At 44.5% G+C, this 18,293-nt stretch overlaps 1 protein-coding gene across 1 annotated transcript in view; it reads right to left on the bottom strand.

The window, feature by feature from the left end:
• The window catches only part of SLAMF8 (SLAM family member 8), a 240,184-nt gene extending 222,098 nt beyond the window's left edge, over positions 1 to 18,086 (bottom strand). The window contains exon 1 of the mRNA XM_069217782.1: positions 17,996 to 18,086. Coding sequence (XP_069073883.1) covers positions 17,996 to 18,035 — 40 coding nt within the window. The 5' untranslated portion in view covers positions 18,036 to 18,086. The remainder of the gene's footprint in view (positions 1 to 17,995) is intronic.
• Between the last annotated feature and the right edge of the window lie 207 nt (positions 18,087 to 18,293).

Below are 18,293 nucleotides of genomic sequence, written 5' to 3'. Positions count from 1 at the left end.
GCACGACTGCCAATATGCTTCAGAGTGGGTGAACTATTTTTTTTCTTTTGTTTCTACCCCTCAGACTTCATTACAGCCATGGCCGTCAGCGATCATAGAACAAACAGCACCAACAACAAAAACTCCATCAGCAGTATTGGAACGCTGGTCACATTGTTCACTGTTACCTTGTTGGTCTCATTTCTTTTGGCTATCCCCTTCACTCTCCATAGCTTTCCCCAAAACACATAATTAATGTTTACTAAAAAAAACACAGAAATCTCCAACAATATTTACTGCGCTCAGGAACAGTTGCCCCATAATGCTTTGCTAGAATTATTTTTCTATTTATTTTGCCCATAACTCAGTCTGTGGTGGTACTAGGATAATGTGACCACCAGCAAAATGTTCAGCATGACACACTCTTTCTTTCTTCTCTGGGTCCCTAGACTAGGTTAGTGGGGACCCAAAAATAATAACCCCTCCCACCATTCAGTCTCTTTTTAAGCTCTTTTATGTCTGGAACTTTTGTTTTACAGCTTGGAGTAGTTTGTGTTCTAAGGGACTTAGTATGGCAGTAGCCCTGCTAGATCTGAAAATATATAAGGCACTATGGGGGGTCATTACAACCCCAGGGGTCGGCGATAATATGCCAGTAGGTACTGCAAACAGGCTTGCTGTAGCTACCACCATATTATGACATTGGCTGGTTGGCTGAAGCCAGCCTACCAATGTACCACTCCGACTGCCACGGAGATAACAGACGCCGGGCTGGAGAAATCCATCTCCAGCCCAGCAGCCATCACTATTCCGCCGGCGGGATTATGACCCAGCCTACCACCATGGTTGTTGTGGCTTTCTTAAAGCCACGAAAACCATGGCAGTAGGCACTATCAGTGACAGGGAATTCCACCAGAAGCACCCGCTAGCAGAACACTGCCAGGCGGTAATATGGGTCATAATACAGCTGGGGCCGGTCTACTGGCGTGGCGCTGCTGGTGGCAGCAGCGCCACCTTACCGCCATCCGCCGGCATGGGCACAGCCAGATTTCTGCCATTCTTCTGGCGGAAATCCAGCTGTGGTCATAATATGGCGGACGGCTGGTAGCCACGGCGACGGACTTTTGGCGTCCGTCACTGCGGCAGTAGGCAGTTTTTACTGCCAGTCTCAAAATGAGGGCCTATGTTCTCTAGGCTAGATATATGATTGCAATACAATACTTTGTAGCAATCTGTTTTCATGTAGTTATTCTCTCTAGAGGGTAATTATATAGTTACATAACCATGTTTCTTACAACTGATATTTTTATTGTGGTGTTCTCTAGGGGCTGTTCTGAGCATTACAGTCAACATACTACAATACTCGCTGCACTCGGTCATCACACAATGCTTTCTGTCTAGATCATCTCTGGGTTCCCACACTAGGTTAGTGAGGACCCCAAAATAATAACCCCTACCTCGATTCAGTGTCTTTTCAACCTCTCTCATGGCTGGATCTTTTGTTTTACAGCTGAGAGTAGTTTGTGTTTTAAGGATATTGTTTGTAATATCATTGCAGTAGGCCTGCTACCCTGAAAATGTGTAACGCACTACACTCCCTAAGGGCTTAATATATGGTTACATTGCAATACTTTCAAACATTTTCTTTTCATGTGGCTATGCCCTCTAGGGGCTACCTATATGGTAACATGACTATGTTTTTAAAAAAATGCTGTTTTCATAGTTGTGTCCTCTAGAGGCTGTACTGAGCATTACAGTCTAATGACAAACTTTTTTCTGCTAAAGATTTTTATTGGGTTTATATGATAATTGTATATGTTTTATTACTCTTACCTTATTGTAATTATGACCATGATTCAGGCCAACTTAACATCCTTATTACCCTATGACTGCTTGAACACTTTTGATATGTTTGGGTGACCTTTCTAGTTTATTTCTCTCATTACTCCTCTGTGGCTGTCTTGTTTTGGGAATTGGGCCCCAGTTCCATCTACCAGAGCCCTGTGATGTAAACTTCTGTTGTTGTTCATTCCTTGAAAATTCTGATCGACCCATTCTTGATGGTGGGGTGAAAGTGGTATTCTATTGACATTGACATGGCATGTGAGACAGGCATGTTGCTAAATGCCAACAATTTCCTTTTTGGCTGATAGAGGAAGAAGGTTAACTGAAGTGTTTTAGTTATATGCAGGGTCACTGGAATTATGTGGCAGGAAAAGACCAAATTAAGAGGCAGGGTTGACCAATTTATGTGGTAAAAAAGTCTGATTATGAATTTACAAAGCCAATAGCTCTAGCTCAAGCAAATGTGAGACCCACTGCATTGCAAATGCTTGTTTTTCAAAGGCCATCACCACCATTAGTGCAGAAAATGCATTGGCACTGGGGCACTGATTTGAGTGGCTACTGCACCCCAAAAATGCGTATGTTAAGAGGGTATTGTGTGGGTATTTTTCCCCTTTTTTGAAAGAGGTAGACAGTCTGCTTTGGGCCTCAGGCCTACAAATAATGCCCAGTGTAATGGGCAGAGGAGTGTGTATCACTGGTGCTACAGGTGCAGTGGCACCAGAGCCCCAGGAGTGTGAAGGCCCAACTAAATTCCTATTACTGCTGCTTTACTCATTCTTTTCTTGCATTAGGGCCCAGTGCACCCTTGCTCTGCCAGTATTATGTTTGGCATAGGACCAATGGCCAAAGAGAAGGGATAACTGGAGCAGTGGAAGCACTTTAGCATTAAGCTTCAGAGAGAAGGCAGAAAAGAGGATGGAAGGAGAGCTTCAACACAGGGGAAAGGTGACTTCCCACTTCACAAGGCAGTAGGTCTCATTAGTGAAGTAGACAAAGTGCCATGGAGGCCCAGAAGCATGAAGGGCCCACTAGATCACAATTATGACTGTTTACAATAAGACATGCAGAGAGCATTACGGATAAGGTGGGCAACATATGGGAGCTCATTTTTTCTGAAAGGGACAGGCAGTCTGTTTCAAGATTGGAGTGATGGCCAGACATGGTGAGGAAGGGGTGAAAGCCCATAGCCTACTATTCTGATTTCCAGCTATCATTAGTGCAGAAGGCACAGTAGCAGTGGGACCGAAGAGCATGACGGCCTTAATTAATGAGCAGTATTTTTTGTCTAGTTCATTTTTTATGTGTTTGCTCTTTTATATGTCTACATGTAGGTTGAAGTGTGAGCTACTGCAAAAGTGCCCCTAATATTATTGTATAAGCCCCACCCCCTGAGCTCAGGCCTACCTCCTGCGCTGCACCATGTCTTCCCATGCAGTTTTCGAGGGGGGCCCGATTTGAAAACTTCAAAAACAGCATCAAACAGGTGACAGCAAGACGTTTGGAGTCCGGAGACATTTGCAAGAAGGAATTTAATTTCTCCATAAAGGTAATCTGATTATACCAGCATTATATGGAGTCCACAAGAAATAAAAATACGGGAACCCTCCTCTTCGCCCAATTATTTCCTTGATTACTTCCATCATGGAACCACTATCCAAGTATGTAGACACCGTCCTCTGCCCTTTGACAAAGTCCTATCCCTCTTATATTTGGGATACGGGGAATATGATTTCTAAATTAGAGAATGCGCCATTCAACCCCCAATGAGAGGTTTTGACGACATTAGACATAGAGGGACTCCATACGAATATCCCACAGAAAGAAGCACTAAGAGCAGTGGAAGCACTTATGGAAAGAATGCCAAGTAATATACCAAATCCATTGATTTTGGAATGTTTGGAAAGTGTGCTTTCTAACAACTAATTTGAATTCAATGGAAGTATTCAACCAAAAAATGGGAACAGCTTGGGGGCATCTTGTGCACCCGGTATAGCAAATATTTATATGGGTGAATATGAACATAAACATACCTATAATAATGGGGCAGCACCTGTCCAGTCTTGGTTGCACTTTACAGATGACATATTCTTTGTATGCTCCAGGGAAGCAGAAGACCTCTATGAATTCATCCTTTGACTCAATTCCATTAAAAGCACTTTGAAATTCACTGCCAAATATAGCAGGGAAAAGGTAGAACCTGCTGGATATATGGATCTCTGGAGCACTGGGCTACCTCCAGGTCAATGTTTACAAGAAGCCCACATCCAGAAATACAGTGCTCCAACATGCCAGTTCCCACCCTAACTGTCAGAAAGACTCAATCCCTTTTGGTGAATTTCTAAGGATACAACAGAATTTCTCTACCCTAGAGGACATGGAGAAGAACTCACTGAGAGATTGCTTCGTAGAGGTTATCAGAAACATTTAATTCAGCAAGCTTTTGAAAGGGAAAGAGATTACAATTGTGATGCCCTCTTACAAGAGCAGATCATGAGAAATAAAGACATGTTAGTATGTATCACCAATCATTAAAATAAGAATTACAAAGAGAAAAAATAATCTATGAACATAATTGGAAGATAATACCAATGAGAATGACACCAGATTGGGGAAAACAATTTTTGCATTTTGACACTATGTCAACCTCAGAGATAATTTGGTATTAGATTGAAACATGATGCAGGATTTGGGAAAGGGGCGATTAGAGGTACCACACTCGTCAAAGGAAATGACAGATGTGGCACGTGCCATGCTTGCTTGTGATACGGCCTTAGTCACTCATGTTGGAGGGTAGAGGACGTACAGTTCCTCTTAAGCATATGACCAATTGCAGGAGTAGCAACGTGATTTACTTTATTGTATGCCAGTGTAATTTGGGCTACATTGGAGAAGCGGGTAGAGAGTTTAGGGGTTGCTATGGTGAACACAAATCAGCCATCAGGGTAAAGAAACTACAAGTACCCTTAGTATAACATTGTCTCAAAGCTCAACATATGGAGAAAGATCTTATTTGGCTGAGAATAGAGAAAATTACGCAATGGAGTGGTAGACAAATGACAAAAGTGATAAGAGAAAGGGAAACCTTTTGGGTATTCACGAGTAACACCACCATGAAAGAGGGTCTCAATGAAGAAATTGTGTGGACCGTCACATAACTGGGCTGTATTGCTACTGTTAAACCTATTACTATCTGGGTTTTTTTGTATGCCAACCATACCACACACTCCTTAGTTCAGAGATTGGATTTTAGTTCACATATTGATTAGATGTATCTCTTTAAACAACACCCTACTGCACTATTCTGCACACCCATTAAAGTATGGGTATCCTTTAATGGCTCTTTAGCAATATTTCTCTAGTATTTGGAGACACGAATATGAGTATATCATCACTTCAAGATGGCGTCCATCTATAGATAGGTAGCACTTAGGGTTGTTCATCATTGGTTAGCCACCGTGGACCAGGTGGTCCCAGTGGGTCTGAAAGGAGAGACTGAATGGTGTGTTTTGCACTTTATTACCCCTGTACTGGTATGTTTTTAGAGCCTCATACTGATATCTTTCTAGCATTTAGAGAAAATAGTATGGATACACAATCATTCCAAGATGGCTCCCAGTTGCAGAGACATAGCACTCATCATTGTCCGTCATTGCCCTGTCACCTTAGTCCAGGTGGGCATCTGGATATTCCATTTTCAGCCCAGGATACTAAAACTGACTCCCAAGGTAGATATGTACTACTCAAGGGTTCTCCTGGATGGAGAGCAGATGGCACTGGGCTGTTTTTATACCCCACACCAGGAACAAGAAGCTCTTCATGCACGCTTGTCTAACGCGCTAGCAGAATGGGCTCATCTCTTGTGGGTGCTAGGGAGCAACTCAAATGCCGCACCGGATGTGCACCTTGACTGCTCACACCCGCCCCTCCCTAGTGCCACACTGGTACATCAGGCCAGAATATTGCAACAATGGGTTGAGCAGTGAGACGTGGTGGATGTCTGGCGGCACCGTAATGAGGAAGCGGGGAAATATTCCTTCTAATCCTACCCACATGCGCTCCATTCCCGCTTACACTGATTCTTATGTACTGCTAGCTTGCAACCCCACGTAACTTATGCTACATACTTAGGCAAGACACAGCCTGACCACAATCTGCTCGAGATCCAACTGACCTGGGGAAGGGTACCCACCCCAATACCAATGTGGCGTGTGCAGCCTACACTATTGGAAAACAACGACATCACCCCTTCACAAGAACTATGCGACGCCCTAGCCACCGCCTTCCACCGGAAAATCACTGACATCCATGACAGCTTCAACACCCTTCACACCTCGGACTCTCCCACTCCGCCTTCTAGGAACTCCACCCGCTCTAGCCGACTGACCTCCTGGACCAGCGTCAGCGACCATTCCATCCACTCTGGATCACCATCAGACCCCTGCCCACACCACGTTTTCAACAAAGCGGACACAGCCATCACACCACACCTACGGAAGGTCATCAACACCTCCTTCGAAACTTCAAGATTCACGGGAAGCTGGAAACACACCGAAATTAACGCCCTTCTCAAAAAACTAAAGGCGGACCCCAAATACTTGAAGAACTTCCGGCCCATCTCCCTGCTCCCTTTCCTGGCAAAAGTAATCGAGAAAATCGTCAACACACAGCTCACTCGGTACCTCAAAGACAACAACATCCTCGACCCCTCCCAGTCCGGCTTCAGACGAAACCACGGCACTGAAACCGCCCTCCTCGCCACCACAAATGACATCAGAAGCCACCTCGACAATGGAGAGACATCAGCCCTCATCCTCCTAGACCTATCGGCCGCCTTTGACACTGTCTGTCACCACACTCTGAAAATCCACCTCCTCAAAGCAGGGATCCAAGACCAAGCTCTTGAATGGACCGCATCCTTCCTCCTAAAGAGTCCGCCTCCCCCGTTCCAATCCAAGGCCTACAACATCATCTGCGGTGTACCCAGGGCTCTTCCCTTAGCCCGACACTGTTCAACATCTACATTCCCCCCTCGCACAAGTGGCCCGTCAGCACAACCTCAACATCATCTCCTATGCTGACGACACTCAACTCATCCTCTCCCTCACCAAGGACCCACACACCGCCAAAACCAACCTCCACGAGGGACTGAAAGCCATCGCCGACCAGATGAGAGGCAGCCGGCTAAAACTGAACTCGGACAAAACAGAGGTTCTCATCCTCGGACCCACCCCTTCCGCCTGGGACAACTCATGGTTGCCGGCCTCGCTGGGTTCCCCTCCGACACACAGCGCACGAAACCTGGGCTTCATCCTCAACTCATCCCTCTCCATGTCAAAACAGGTCAACGCCGTCTTCTCCTCCTGCTACAACACCCTCTGCATGCTTCGCAGAGTCTACAAATGGATCCCAACGGAAACAAAGAAAACAGTAACCCAGGCCCTCGTCAGCAGTAGACTCGACTACGGCAACGTCCTCTACGCCGGCATCCCATCCAAACACCTACAATGCCTCCAATGCATCCAAAACGCATCCGCCCGACTCATACTCAACATCCCACGCCACAGCCACATCACCCCCCACCTAAGAGACCTTCACTGGCTCCCCGTCGACAAGAGGATCACCTTTAAGCTCCTCACCCACGCACACAAAGCACTCCACAACACCGGACTGACCTACCTGAACAGCAGACTCAGCTTCTATACCCCCACCTGGAATCTCCACTCCACCAACCTCGCCCTCGCCTCCATCCCCGCATCTGGCGCAGATCCTCCGGCGGCAGATCGTTCTCTTACCTCGCCGCAAAGACCTGGAACACCCTCTCGTCTGACCTGAGACGGACCCAGGACCTGCTGTCCTTCAGAAGACTCCTCAAAGCCTGGCTCTTCGAGCAGTAGCAGGACTCCCCCCGCCCCACCGCCTTGAAACCCTCACGGGTATGTAGCGCGCTTTACAAATAGACTGATTGATTGATTGATTGATTAGAGAGACATTAGCTACTACCACAGACACATATTTTTTCAGAAAATACGGACACATCCACATCCTCACTGATTGAATGGGAGGCCTTCAAAGTAATTTTATGTGGGACCTCCATTTCTATGAGGGTGGGATCCCGGGCTGAAATAATGTCACACAACTAGAAGAGAAGTTGGGGTCGCTAGAACGAGAAGTGATACTGGACGACAACAAAACAGAGTGATTACGAGAGGCACGGATCCGGCATGCGGAGCTCCTAGAGCGCTTGTGTGTAGTAGATTACAGATCATACACCCAGAAGATGCATGTGGAGGCGGACAAACCAGGTGCCCTGCTTGCTAAGCTAATCAGACTACAACAATCTCCCACACCTTTTTCAATGATACAATCCACATAGCTGGGTTTACTAACTAGCCAAACTAGCATTAACAAGGCCTTCTGTCTATACTATGCAGATTTGAATAGCATCGCCACCAGTAGACCAACACTCCCTACATACATTTCGGTACTGTCATCCACTCCCAAAGGTGACAGCACTAAAAAGAGAGGCGCTGCGAGCCTCAATCACGACTACCGAGATTGGCGAGGCATTAAAAGAGATGGTGCGTAATAAAACTCCTGGCTCTCACAGATTGCCAGTGGAATTTTATGTTGCATACCCTAAGTGCTTGCTTCCCTGCCTAGAGAAATTATATAAGAGGTCCCTCGAACAAGGACTGCTACTAGCTACAACTCGTGACGCAGTAGTGACCTCGCTTCTAAAACCGGATAGACCTCCCACACGGATGTCATCCTATAGGACCCTGTTTATTTTAAATACTGAATATAAGCTCCTCAGTAAAGTATTTGCGCGTAGACTACTCCCATTACTCCTGTGCCTGCTCTACCCGGTCCAATGTGGCTTTGTTCCACACCATGGTACATCGATGAATATCCACCGGCTATTTCAGTTGATGGATGAGTCGAAGCACAAATACCCATATGCTGGATGCATCTCCTTAGATATGCGGCAGGCATTCAAAACTCTCAGCTGGCAATATCTGTGGGCATCTCTGGAAGCCAATGAAATACCTCCAGAATTTATACGGTGGGTGAAGCTCCTGTACACGGCCCGACTGCCAGGGCCAAGGCAGGAGATCATACATCCGCTTCTTACCCCATGTACCGTGGAACTAGACAGGTCTGTCATCTGTCCGCCCTCTTGTTTGTACTGGCATTGGAGCCCCTGGCACAGCACCTTCACCGCAGTGCGACAGATTAGGGAATTGCGCTCAACCCCACTACTCATGCTTGCTCCTTATATGCAGATGATATGATACTTTACTACATGGATCTGCAGCAGGGCAAGGAGAGGTGGCGCAGACTTTTCCCCGATTTGCACTCCTCTCTGGGCTCCCAATTAATAATGATAAGTTATATGCATATTCCTTGTAGGACACCTGGTCGGAGCCTGAGATACCATTTGGGCACATGACCATTGTAACGGCCGCTGTCTCCTTCTGCTATCTTGGTATTTGCATTTACCAGAACCAAGCGGATTTACTAGATAGGAATCTAAACCGGACAATTACATCACTCCGATCCCAAATTGACTTTTGGATCACACTACCCCTTTCAGTGGCCAGGAGGGTAACCCTGGCGAAGATGGTAATGATACCACAGGTCTTATACCATTTTGTGAACTTGCCGTTTATAGTATCACCATGTGTATTTCGGACATTGAATTCTTTGTTGATAGACCTAATATGGGGGAAAGATCACCGCTGAGTCAGCCTGACGAAACTACAGCTATCCCCACACTTAGGGGGCTTGGGCACTCCAGATTACAAGGCCTAGTGTATTGTGGGCCAATTGTAATGGCTATCCAACTGGCCCTCCGGCCATAATTTGGGTAAGATAAATTATACAGAAGCGATGTGGAAGAAGGGTTTTATTCACCAGCTGCTTTGTCCTGGGTCACCTAAGTTACCTCTCGGGGCTACTTTGCATTGGCCTATTGAAAACTAAATACACGTTGCACAACCTCAGCAACCCCCTATGCGCCTAACATACCACTATGAGTGGACACATTAAAGGCTGCGTGGGCAACTGTTATAGGTAGAGACATTACTGTCAAAGAATGGACTTTCCTATTACAATATGCTAAAAAAGTGTATCACAACACTCAGTCTAAGCTGATTCAGTTTCACCTTGTTCACCTGGCGTACCTCACTCCACATAGTCTCAATAGGATCTACCACACTACAACAGCCCACTGTCCTTGGTGCCACACCACTGATGCCAACCTTCTCCGTATGATTTAGGCATGTCCGTCCCTCACACAGTACTGGACTGCAACAGGAGATCACGGAGGAACCAGTAGAATTGTCACTCGCTTACTTCCTCCTGGGACTGTACCCTAGGAAACGTGCCTCTAAAGTTCTTACGCGTTTCATGGATTTGGCTATGCTTTTGGCAAAGCATCAAGAGACAAGGCGCTGGACGTCCCCCCCTTGCCCCATCTCTCCTCCTGTGGAGGGAGGAGGTATTATGCTGGAGCCAGGCTGAAAGTGCAGACCTCAGAAGAGAAGAGTATAGAGTACTGAGAAGTAAACAAATAGCTCTAAAGTGGGACTCACTATTAGAAGCACTTAGGGCACAGATTGAGTCATAGGGCTAGCTGTGGTTGGGCAAGTAGCATCTCTTATGAGATGCTGGAGGTGAGTCTGAGTTGCACACCTGAGGCTTCCCCATATCTTTCACTATATGATTCATCTATGCCCCTTTTACACTGAGAACTGGCTGGGATTGGTGTGGTTCTTAAGGTGATTATATATGTCGGCCTCCTATACAGGGAGTGGTACTCCTGAGAAGCTTAATATTAAATGCGACCCATGCGTCTTAACTCCTATAATCATTAGACAGCAGCTGGGTAGGGTGGGGGGTGAATGGGATAAGGGATTGTTGTTCAACATCAATGTTACATAATACATGATCGCTAGAACACACCTGTAGGTTTATTTGCGGAATGCATGTTCAACTATGATCTGTATGCGTTGCTACTTGATTATTACACTGTTTGATGGAACAGTTGAAACTGAAAACTAATAAAATTCTGCTTTAAAAAAAATAGTTGGGATGTGATCTGAGAAATATGAAAGGGATATTTGAAACTGACAGGGAGGCTGTGGTGAGGGTAATAGGCAAAGATGTCAGCAATGAACTATGGGTACTGCAGCTAGGTAGGGGGCTTGCGCAGCATTGGGCTGGATAATAATGCATAATCCTGTTTCCAGTGGGGATGACTCTGTGCGCTCGCTCTGGAAGTGCACCGACGGGTGACTTCCGCAGTAGAACAGAAGCATTATTAAGGGTGGTGAGGTTTCTGCAACTGACAGAAGAATTGCATGCATGGGCTACTAGGTAGTGTTAGTAGGGTACCAGAGAGGACTTTGTCAGGAGTGGAAGGGAAAAGAGGGTCTTCGATGGACAAGGCACCGAGGGCTGGAGAGGGGGTGGGAATACATTTTTTGTAATGTTATTGACAGTGAGAGTGAAGTCTACAGTGGCAATTTTACAGGTGAAATATGTCTGCACATCTACCTGGAAGTGTTTGTGGTATAGATCGGTTGTTACTATCCTTTTATTAGTGTGTTTACTGTGTATTAGGTTTTGGGACTGGGGCCCATGTACGTCAGATGGAAGGTGAGTTGATGAGGGACCCAGTCCATTATGTGTAAAACTAAAGGGGTGCAAGGAAGAGGATATGGGCAGAGTTACTGTACTGATGTTAAGGGTGGTGAAGACAGAAAGAGTTTTAGCTAGGTTAATCCTTAAAGGCAGTATAATGGCATGCAGGGCTGGGGAAAGGCAGGGCATGTAGTCTTGAGAATGACAAAAGGGTGAAGGACAGACAGGTCCTGGACTGATGGGGAAGTGCTTAATGGGGATAGGTTATTTGCATACTAAATACTGAAAGCATTGGTTCTGTATAGGAGTGCAAGGGAAGAATTCCAACTTGGTCAGAGGGAAGTCCCTTTACTTCTGAAGAAAAGAAGAGTGTAAAGGAAGTTAAGAGTTAAGTTTATAGTTAAATGTTTGATGTTTAAATGCGAGGCATTAGAGCCATAAGAGGTGGTAACGGCTGAGGGGGAGGGCAGGTAGTGATTTCTTAGTAGGATGCCTGGTACATTTAGGGGCATATTTACAAGCCCCTTGCTCCACATCATAGTTGTTTTTTATTACGCTCATTTGTCATTAAGGACTCAAATTCCTCGCACCATATTTACAAAGTGGCCTGCACCAGGCATAATGTATACAAGGGGGGGTATTCCCACACAGGGAGGCTCGTAAAAATAGCATAGTGACATTTACAAGCTGTCACTGCCCCATTTTTAGCATCATTTTTAACACCTGATGCAGGCGTTAAAATTATGCTCCCATTGTTTTCAATGGGCCTCCCTTTACTTTGCAGGATTAGCGGCATGATTTTTGGCGCTAATCCTGCAAAGCGTCACAATAGCGTCAGATTTTTTTACGCTATTGTCCTAACGTGTGCCATGGTGCGCCGTATTGTAAATACAGCACACACATGGTGTCATTAGGTGGGGGAGCAATGGGGCGCAAGAAAAGTGGTGCATCATCTATGATACGTCACATTCTTGTAAATATGCCCGTCAGAGTGTATCCTCAAATCAAAAGATGACAAAATTTGCAAGTTCAACTTGCTTATGAATAGAGAAACCTTTCCAAAAAATAACATAATTGGGCCAAATTCACAAATGTAAATATACATGTGTATATTTACTTCCATGTCTACGAACTTCTATAGCTATGTGTAACTCTACACTTTTTTGCTATATCCCATTTCTCGGGGTATAATTCCACCTAGATGTAGACTTACATATTTCCACATCCTTAAATCAGGGTGTGGTATTACTATAACAGGATTTATGACTGTAAAGTTACTACTACTGACTTTTCATATGTAGTTGGAGATCACAGATGTGGCAGAGAACTTTCTATTGAAAAGTATAGGGAAAATGATAAAAGTTCATTATTCTTTAGAAAAACAGCTATTTTTAAATATTTTACTGCATAATATAAACGTAAAATGAATTTAAAATATTTATTATTGACCTATACCTAATAAAATAGAATAAAATGTTACAGCACATTAACTCTTCAAATTAATTGCTTACTAAGTAATTCATGTAAATAGATTAAACTAATTTCTAAATAATGATTTTTAATCAATAATTTTCAAAATGTCCTACCTTCACTAATATTTTTACTTAATATGTTTTAGATTTTTTTAATGATTTAAATTTTTTTTTTTTTTAAAGATAAGTTTTTTAAGTTTGTTAATACATTTTAAAACAATAAAATATTGCTTTAAATTGTTGTTATGGGGTATATATTAATCCTCTTCCTCCATTGTTTTCTATCGGAGTATGCTGCAGTACCTGTGAGAGGCCATGTGAGCAACTTGACTTACTTCAAGGTGGCCTGGAGATCGTTTAAACATCTTTTGACGCCTTAAGAGGTTAACTGTGACTGTGTAGTTAGTGAGTTACCATGGGCTTACCCTTTTGTGGGTGTGTGTTTTATATTAGCATATCCCTTCCTAAACCCCTCCTTATATGCCCCTAAACACCTGCCATTTAGTAGTAAGTAATTCATAATTTCTAGCCACTTCCCCTTGTACCTCTGGCACTTTCTACAACACAGATGTAGATGTGTCAACAAATTAATGGGGCAAGCTGAACTAGAGCTGAGCCAAGTGTGAGCTCTAGCTCTAGAAGCCCATGCAAGAGCCGAGCCCTAAAAATAACAGGCACATAAATCATGTTAAATTAAGATAGAGTGTCTTCACAATTCAAGAAAGTGCATCTTTTTAATGCACTGAAGCTTTTCACCTTATAACATCAAATTGTTTTAAAAGTGTTTATTAAAAGAGTTTTTAGACACGCACTGAGAAAACATTCTGCCTAAGCCCTATGACAAGGTTATTAGTGGACTTAGAGGCAAGTCAGTTGTCACGCGTACCCTCTATATGACTAGATAATTATTATAGCTGGAGCAACAATACAGGCTATTAAATCAAACACAAGGAAGGGTTTTGTACAGCGCACAACCTGAACGCACATGTTTGAAGGTGCTTGTTTGAAAGATAATGAACGAGAAGGAAGTTTGGTGAAATAAAATATTTGTCTAGATCACACAATTTAGTGACGTATTGATCCTAGATTTTCCGGTTTCACACTGCAATTCAGCTCTAGATGGATATCTCGTTCAGACATCAACGGTTAATTTGATAATTCTTTGTCTGTAATTCCTGGAGGATAAGATCAGGGCATGGATGACAGGCATAATCCACATTTTATTTTGGGTAGTTTTATGTCCAGTCACATAAGAGCACTTCAGACACAGACTGATAAACATGTTTTTTTTGGTACAATAAGATTTGTCGCAATTCGCAGAGGCCGGGATTCAACCCTGGTTTTCCAAGTTAGGTGCTCGACAGCTATAGCCTCAGGTCACCTCCAATGAAAGATTGGCTTGTTTTCGGCTCAAAGTTCAAACAGAACTTCAAGCTGAGTGAGAACCAAGCATCTGGCTCCAGCACTCGGCGGCTGTTGCGAGGAAAGACATTGGCTTTACGGGATGGTGTGGCAAGTTTAATGCTAGGGTGACGACCCGTCGGTAATTTTCACAGACTGCCCTGAATTTCGCCCTGCCTTGCGTTGTCCGTGATGAAAGGCTTAATGGAAAACACTTGTCCGTAATTTTAGCCTTTCACCTAAAGGACAAAATGTAATTAAGACAGATCTGTTTACCTGCTGGATTGAAAGGCAGGGAGTTTCCTGTGCTCTGAGGGAGGGAGGGGGCTGACAGACAAGAAAAGGCCTTCTTGCCAGGGTGTCTCCTTCCCTAAAGAAATGCAAATGTGCACAACTGGTAAATCTGCAAATGTAAAGGGGTTTGAAAACCTGCATTGACTTTAATCAAAGGAATCACTTGAACGTTTCTAATGACAAATATATTTTCTTTTAGAGAGGTACTGTCAGGGTGTTCCAATGTGAGCTGTGGAGTGTGTGGTTTTATTGGACTGTTTTAAAAAATGTTAGTACTAGGTATAAACTGTATATTATTCAAATATGTATTTTAGAAGGACTTTTTTTTAATTTAACCGAAAAGTATTTGCGTATTTTGTAGCAGCCTACCTTATGATGTGTGTAATGCATGTTTAAAATAAGGACTTACACATTCACAGTTCTTTCAGGGACCTCGATACCTCATAGTACTAACAAACATTAGCAAAGCCAATAGGTCTCGTCTATGCAAGAGTTATTGGCTTTGCCAATGTGTTTTACCCATGTTATACACCAGAGTGGCTGCTGTTCAGCATGGCTAAAGGTTAGTGGCACAGTGGTGTAGAGTGGCATAGGAGCAGTGGTGTAGAGCACAGTGGTGCAGAGTAGAGTGCAGTGGGGTCCAGTGCAGTTGTTTAGAGTCCATTGGCATACAGTGCAGTGGTTTAGAGTGCAGTGGCATGGAATGGTGTGGGACAGAGTAGAGTGGCATAGAGTGCAGTGGAGTAAAGTGGCATACAATAGTGTAGCAGAGAGTGCAGTAGTGTAGAGTGGTGCAGTGACATAAAGTGCAGAATAGACTTGGGTGGCATAGAGTGCAGTGGCGTAGAGTGGTGTGGAGTAGTGTAGAGTGGTGCAGTGAAGAGTAGAGTATATTGCTGTAGAATGCAGTGGCGTAGAGTGGAGTGATGCAGAGTGCAGTACATAGAGTGCAGTAGTACAGTGTAGAGTGATGTAGAGTACAGTGGCCGAGAAAGCAATGTTGCAGAGTAGAGTGTCAGTGCACTGGTGTAGAGTGGCCCAGAGAGCAGTTGCGTAGAGCACAGTGGGATAGAGTAGAGGGCAGTGGTGTACAGTGTAGTTTAGAGTGCATTGGCATAGAGTGCAGTGGCACAGAGTGGCATGGCGCAGAGTAGAGTGGCATAGAGTGGAGTGGAGTAGAGTGGCATACAATAGAGTGGCCGAGAGTGCAGTAGTCAGTAGTGCAGAGTGGCGCAGTGGCATAGAGTGCAGAGTAGACTTGCGTGGCATAGAGTGCAGTGGCGTGGAGTAGTGTAGCATGGTGCAGTGCAGACCAGAATATAGTGCTGTACAGTACAGTGACGTAGAGTGGAGTTATGTAGTGTAAAGTTCTATAGAGTGCAGTGGAATAGTGTATTGGTGCAGAATGCAGTAGTACAGAGTACAGTGGTGTAGAGTATAGTGGCGACCAGTGCAGTGTTGGAGCGTGGAGTTTCAGAGTGCAGTGGCATATAGGGCAGTTGTTTAAAGTGCATTGGCATAGAGTGCAGTGTTTTAGAGTGAAGTGGCATAAAGTAGATTGTTTCACAGTAGAGTGAAATGGCGTACAGTGGAGAGGTGCAGGGTAGAGTGGAGTTACGTGGAATGGCATTGATTGTGATGGCATAGAGTAAAGTGGTGTTGAGTGCAGTGTCGTAGAGTGCAGTGGTGCAGATTAGATTAGAGTGACATACAGTGTATTGATGTAGAGTGCAGGGGCATAGAGTCGAGTGTTACAGAGTAAAGTGCACTAGCATAGAGTGTATTAGCAAAAATGAGTAAACAAATGCACAGGTAACATAGTGAGGCATGGCGTCTCTGGGGTGTGGCTGTAAAACTGACCTTTGTTCTTGAATTTTTGTCCTGAATTTTGACCCTTGGTCCTGAATTTTTGTCCTGAATGTTGACCCTTTGTCCTGAATTTTTTACAGTCCTGTCCAGAATTTGTCTCAATGCCAGGTGGCCACCCTGCTTAACGCACGCATGAGTCGCAGTTCATACAAATTCAACAACAAAAGTAGAACGTTCTCTCCATTCAGACTGAGAGCGCGCTGCTTTGTTTAGGGGAGTGGCTGTGTTTCTTTTCTGAGTCTGTGCAAATAGGCCACTGTCAGGCACAGGGCTGAATCCCTCCTCTCCCTGCATGTTTGTTTATTGCCAACAGCGGCATCACTTCAAATATCTGCTGCTGTGAGGGCGGCCCCCTTCTCCCTTTATCCATTCCTTATGCATATCGTTTCGAGTACGGAATTGAAAGTTCCTCAGATCGACTGGGTCGGAAGAAACTTTGGTCCTGGGAGGTCTGGTGACATGCGACTTAGGAACTTCTCTCTACTCCGCTGCTCTGGGGAGGGGTGGGGGAAATGAATTATGATACAGTAAACCCTGCAAGTCCTGAAAAAATGCCGCGAGGCAGACGCAGACACTTGCAGAAAAAGATTGTTTGCTTTGTCCAAGGCTTGGGACATTCACGGGGGCTGGTTTGGGATCTCAGTCATATGTGGTTCTACTATTATTCAATCATAGCTCCGATCTGACACTGTGTGATTTTAATTAACTGAATTTATTTTACCAAAGCTGCATTACATCAGATGATATTGGTGAATAACTGAGAATAGTTACAGGTTTTGTCGAGATTCCACATCTGCTTGATCTAAGTTGCCTATTTCAGTGGCAGAACCGACACACACAGAAACATAACAAGTAAAGTAAGAAAACGTTCAAAGGCCTTTAGTGTGGGGCAGCTGGACGCCTATAGTGGTACCTAGGTGCCCTGCTATACAGTTTTTAAGTTCTTAAAAAAGATAAATTACAGGCTCTCAAAGATGTTCTTGTACCGAATCCCTACGTTGCTAGTCTTGATTCCACACCACGACTCTTAACTTCGGCCACCCTACACTTGCTGCCCCTGTATCTATCTCTTTTTGCATCCCTGCTTTCTCTCTATTTCTCTGGCTTCCTTTCTTTCTCTCCCACTTACTATTTTCTGCCGTTCTCACACTGTGTCAAAGTCTGCGGATGAAAAATAAGGCCGGGTTTCCAAGCTGAGAGCCGATGCCCACCAATTATACTCGGTTACACTCGCGCTTGACCGTGCGGTTCCAGGGCTATTCCTGCCCGGCGCCAGCTGTAGACTTTTTAACTTCTCTATTTGCTGCTCACCACAAGTTAACGAGAAGTTCATATATGTTCTTTTTTCTCTTAGTAAAATTATGAAAGCTCCACGAAATCTTTTCCACCAAGAAAAATATGTCAATTGCCTCAGATTTCCACCTCACTGATCGTGTCCAGGCAGTAATATTTCTGTCGTAGGAGTAATAATTCTTAAAAGAGCTTACCTTTGAGTATCAAGAGAGCCAGGAGCGGCTGGGGTGCCATGCTACCGCCGTGGGACGTTCGCGTCTGTAGCCCGGAGCTGCTGCCTTTAGAAGAAAGTGAAACCTCTGGTACAAGGCCGGATGTGATGCTCAGTTCTTCTGGCAGTTCGTGATTCCTGCTAGAAAATCCCCCTTGTTTACTTACAAGTCTTGGCCTGCAAAGTGCAGACGAAATGAATGAGTCAAGTAGTTAAACGCATCTTTCACTTACTACTAAGGAATTTACCCAGCATCCAGAGTAAAAACCCCACAAGGCTGC

The sequence above is a fragment of the Pleurodeles waltl genome, chromosome 12 (genome assembly GCF_031143425.1).
Source record: "Pleurodeles waltl isolate 20211129_DDA chromosome 12, aPleWal1.hap1.20221129, whole genome shotgun sequence".
NCBI classification, from domain to species: Eukaryota; Metazoa; Chordata; class Amphibia; order Caudata; family Salamandridae; genus Pleurodeles; species Pleurodeles waltl.
The sequence above is the reverse complement of the archived record's forward strand: the minus strand, read 5'-3'. Positions and strand labels throughout refer to the sequence as shown.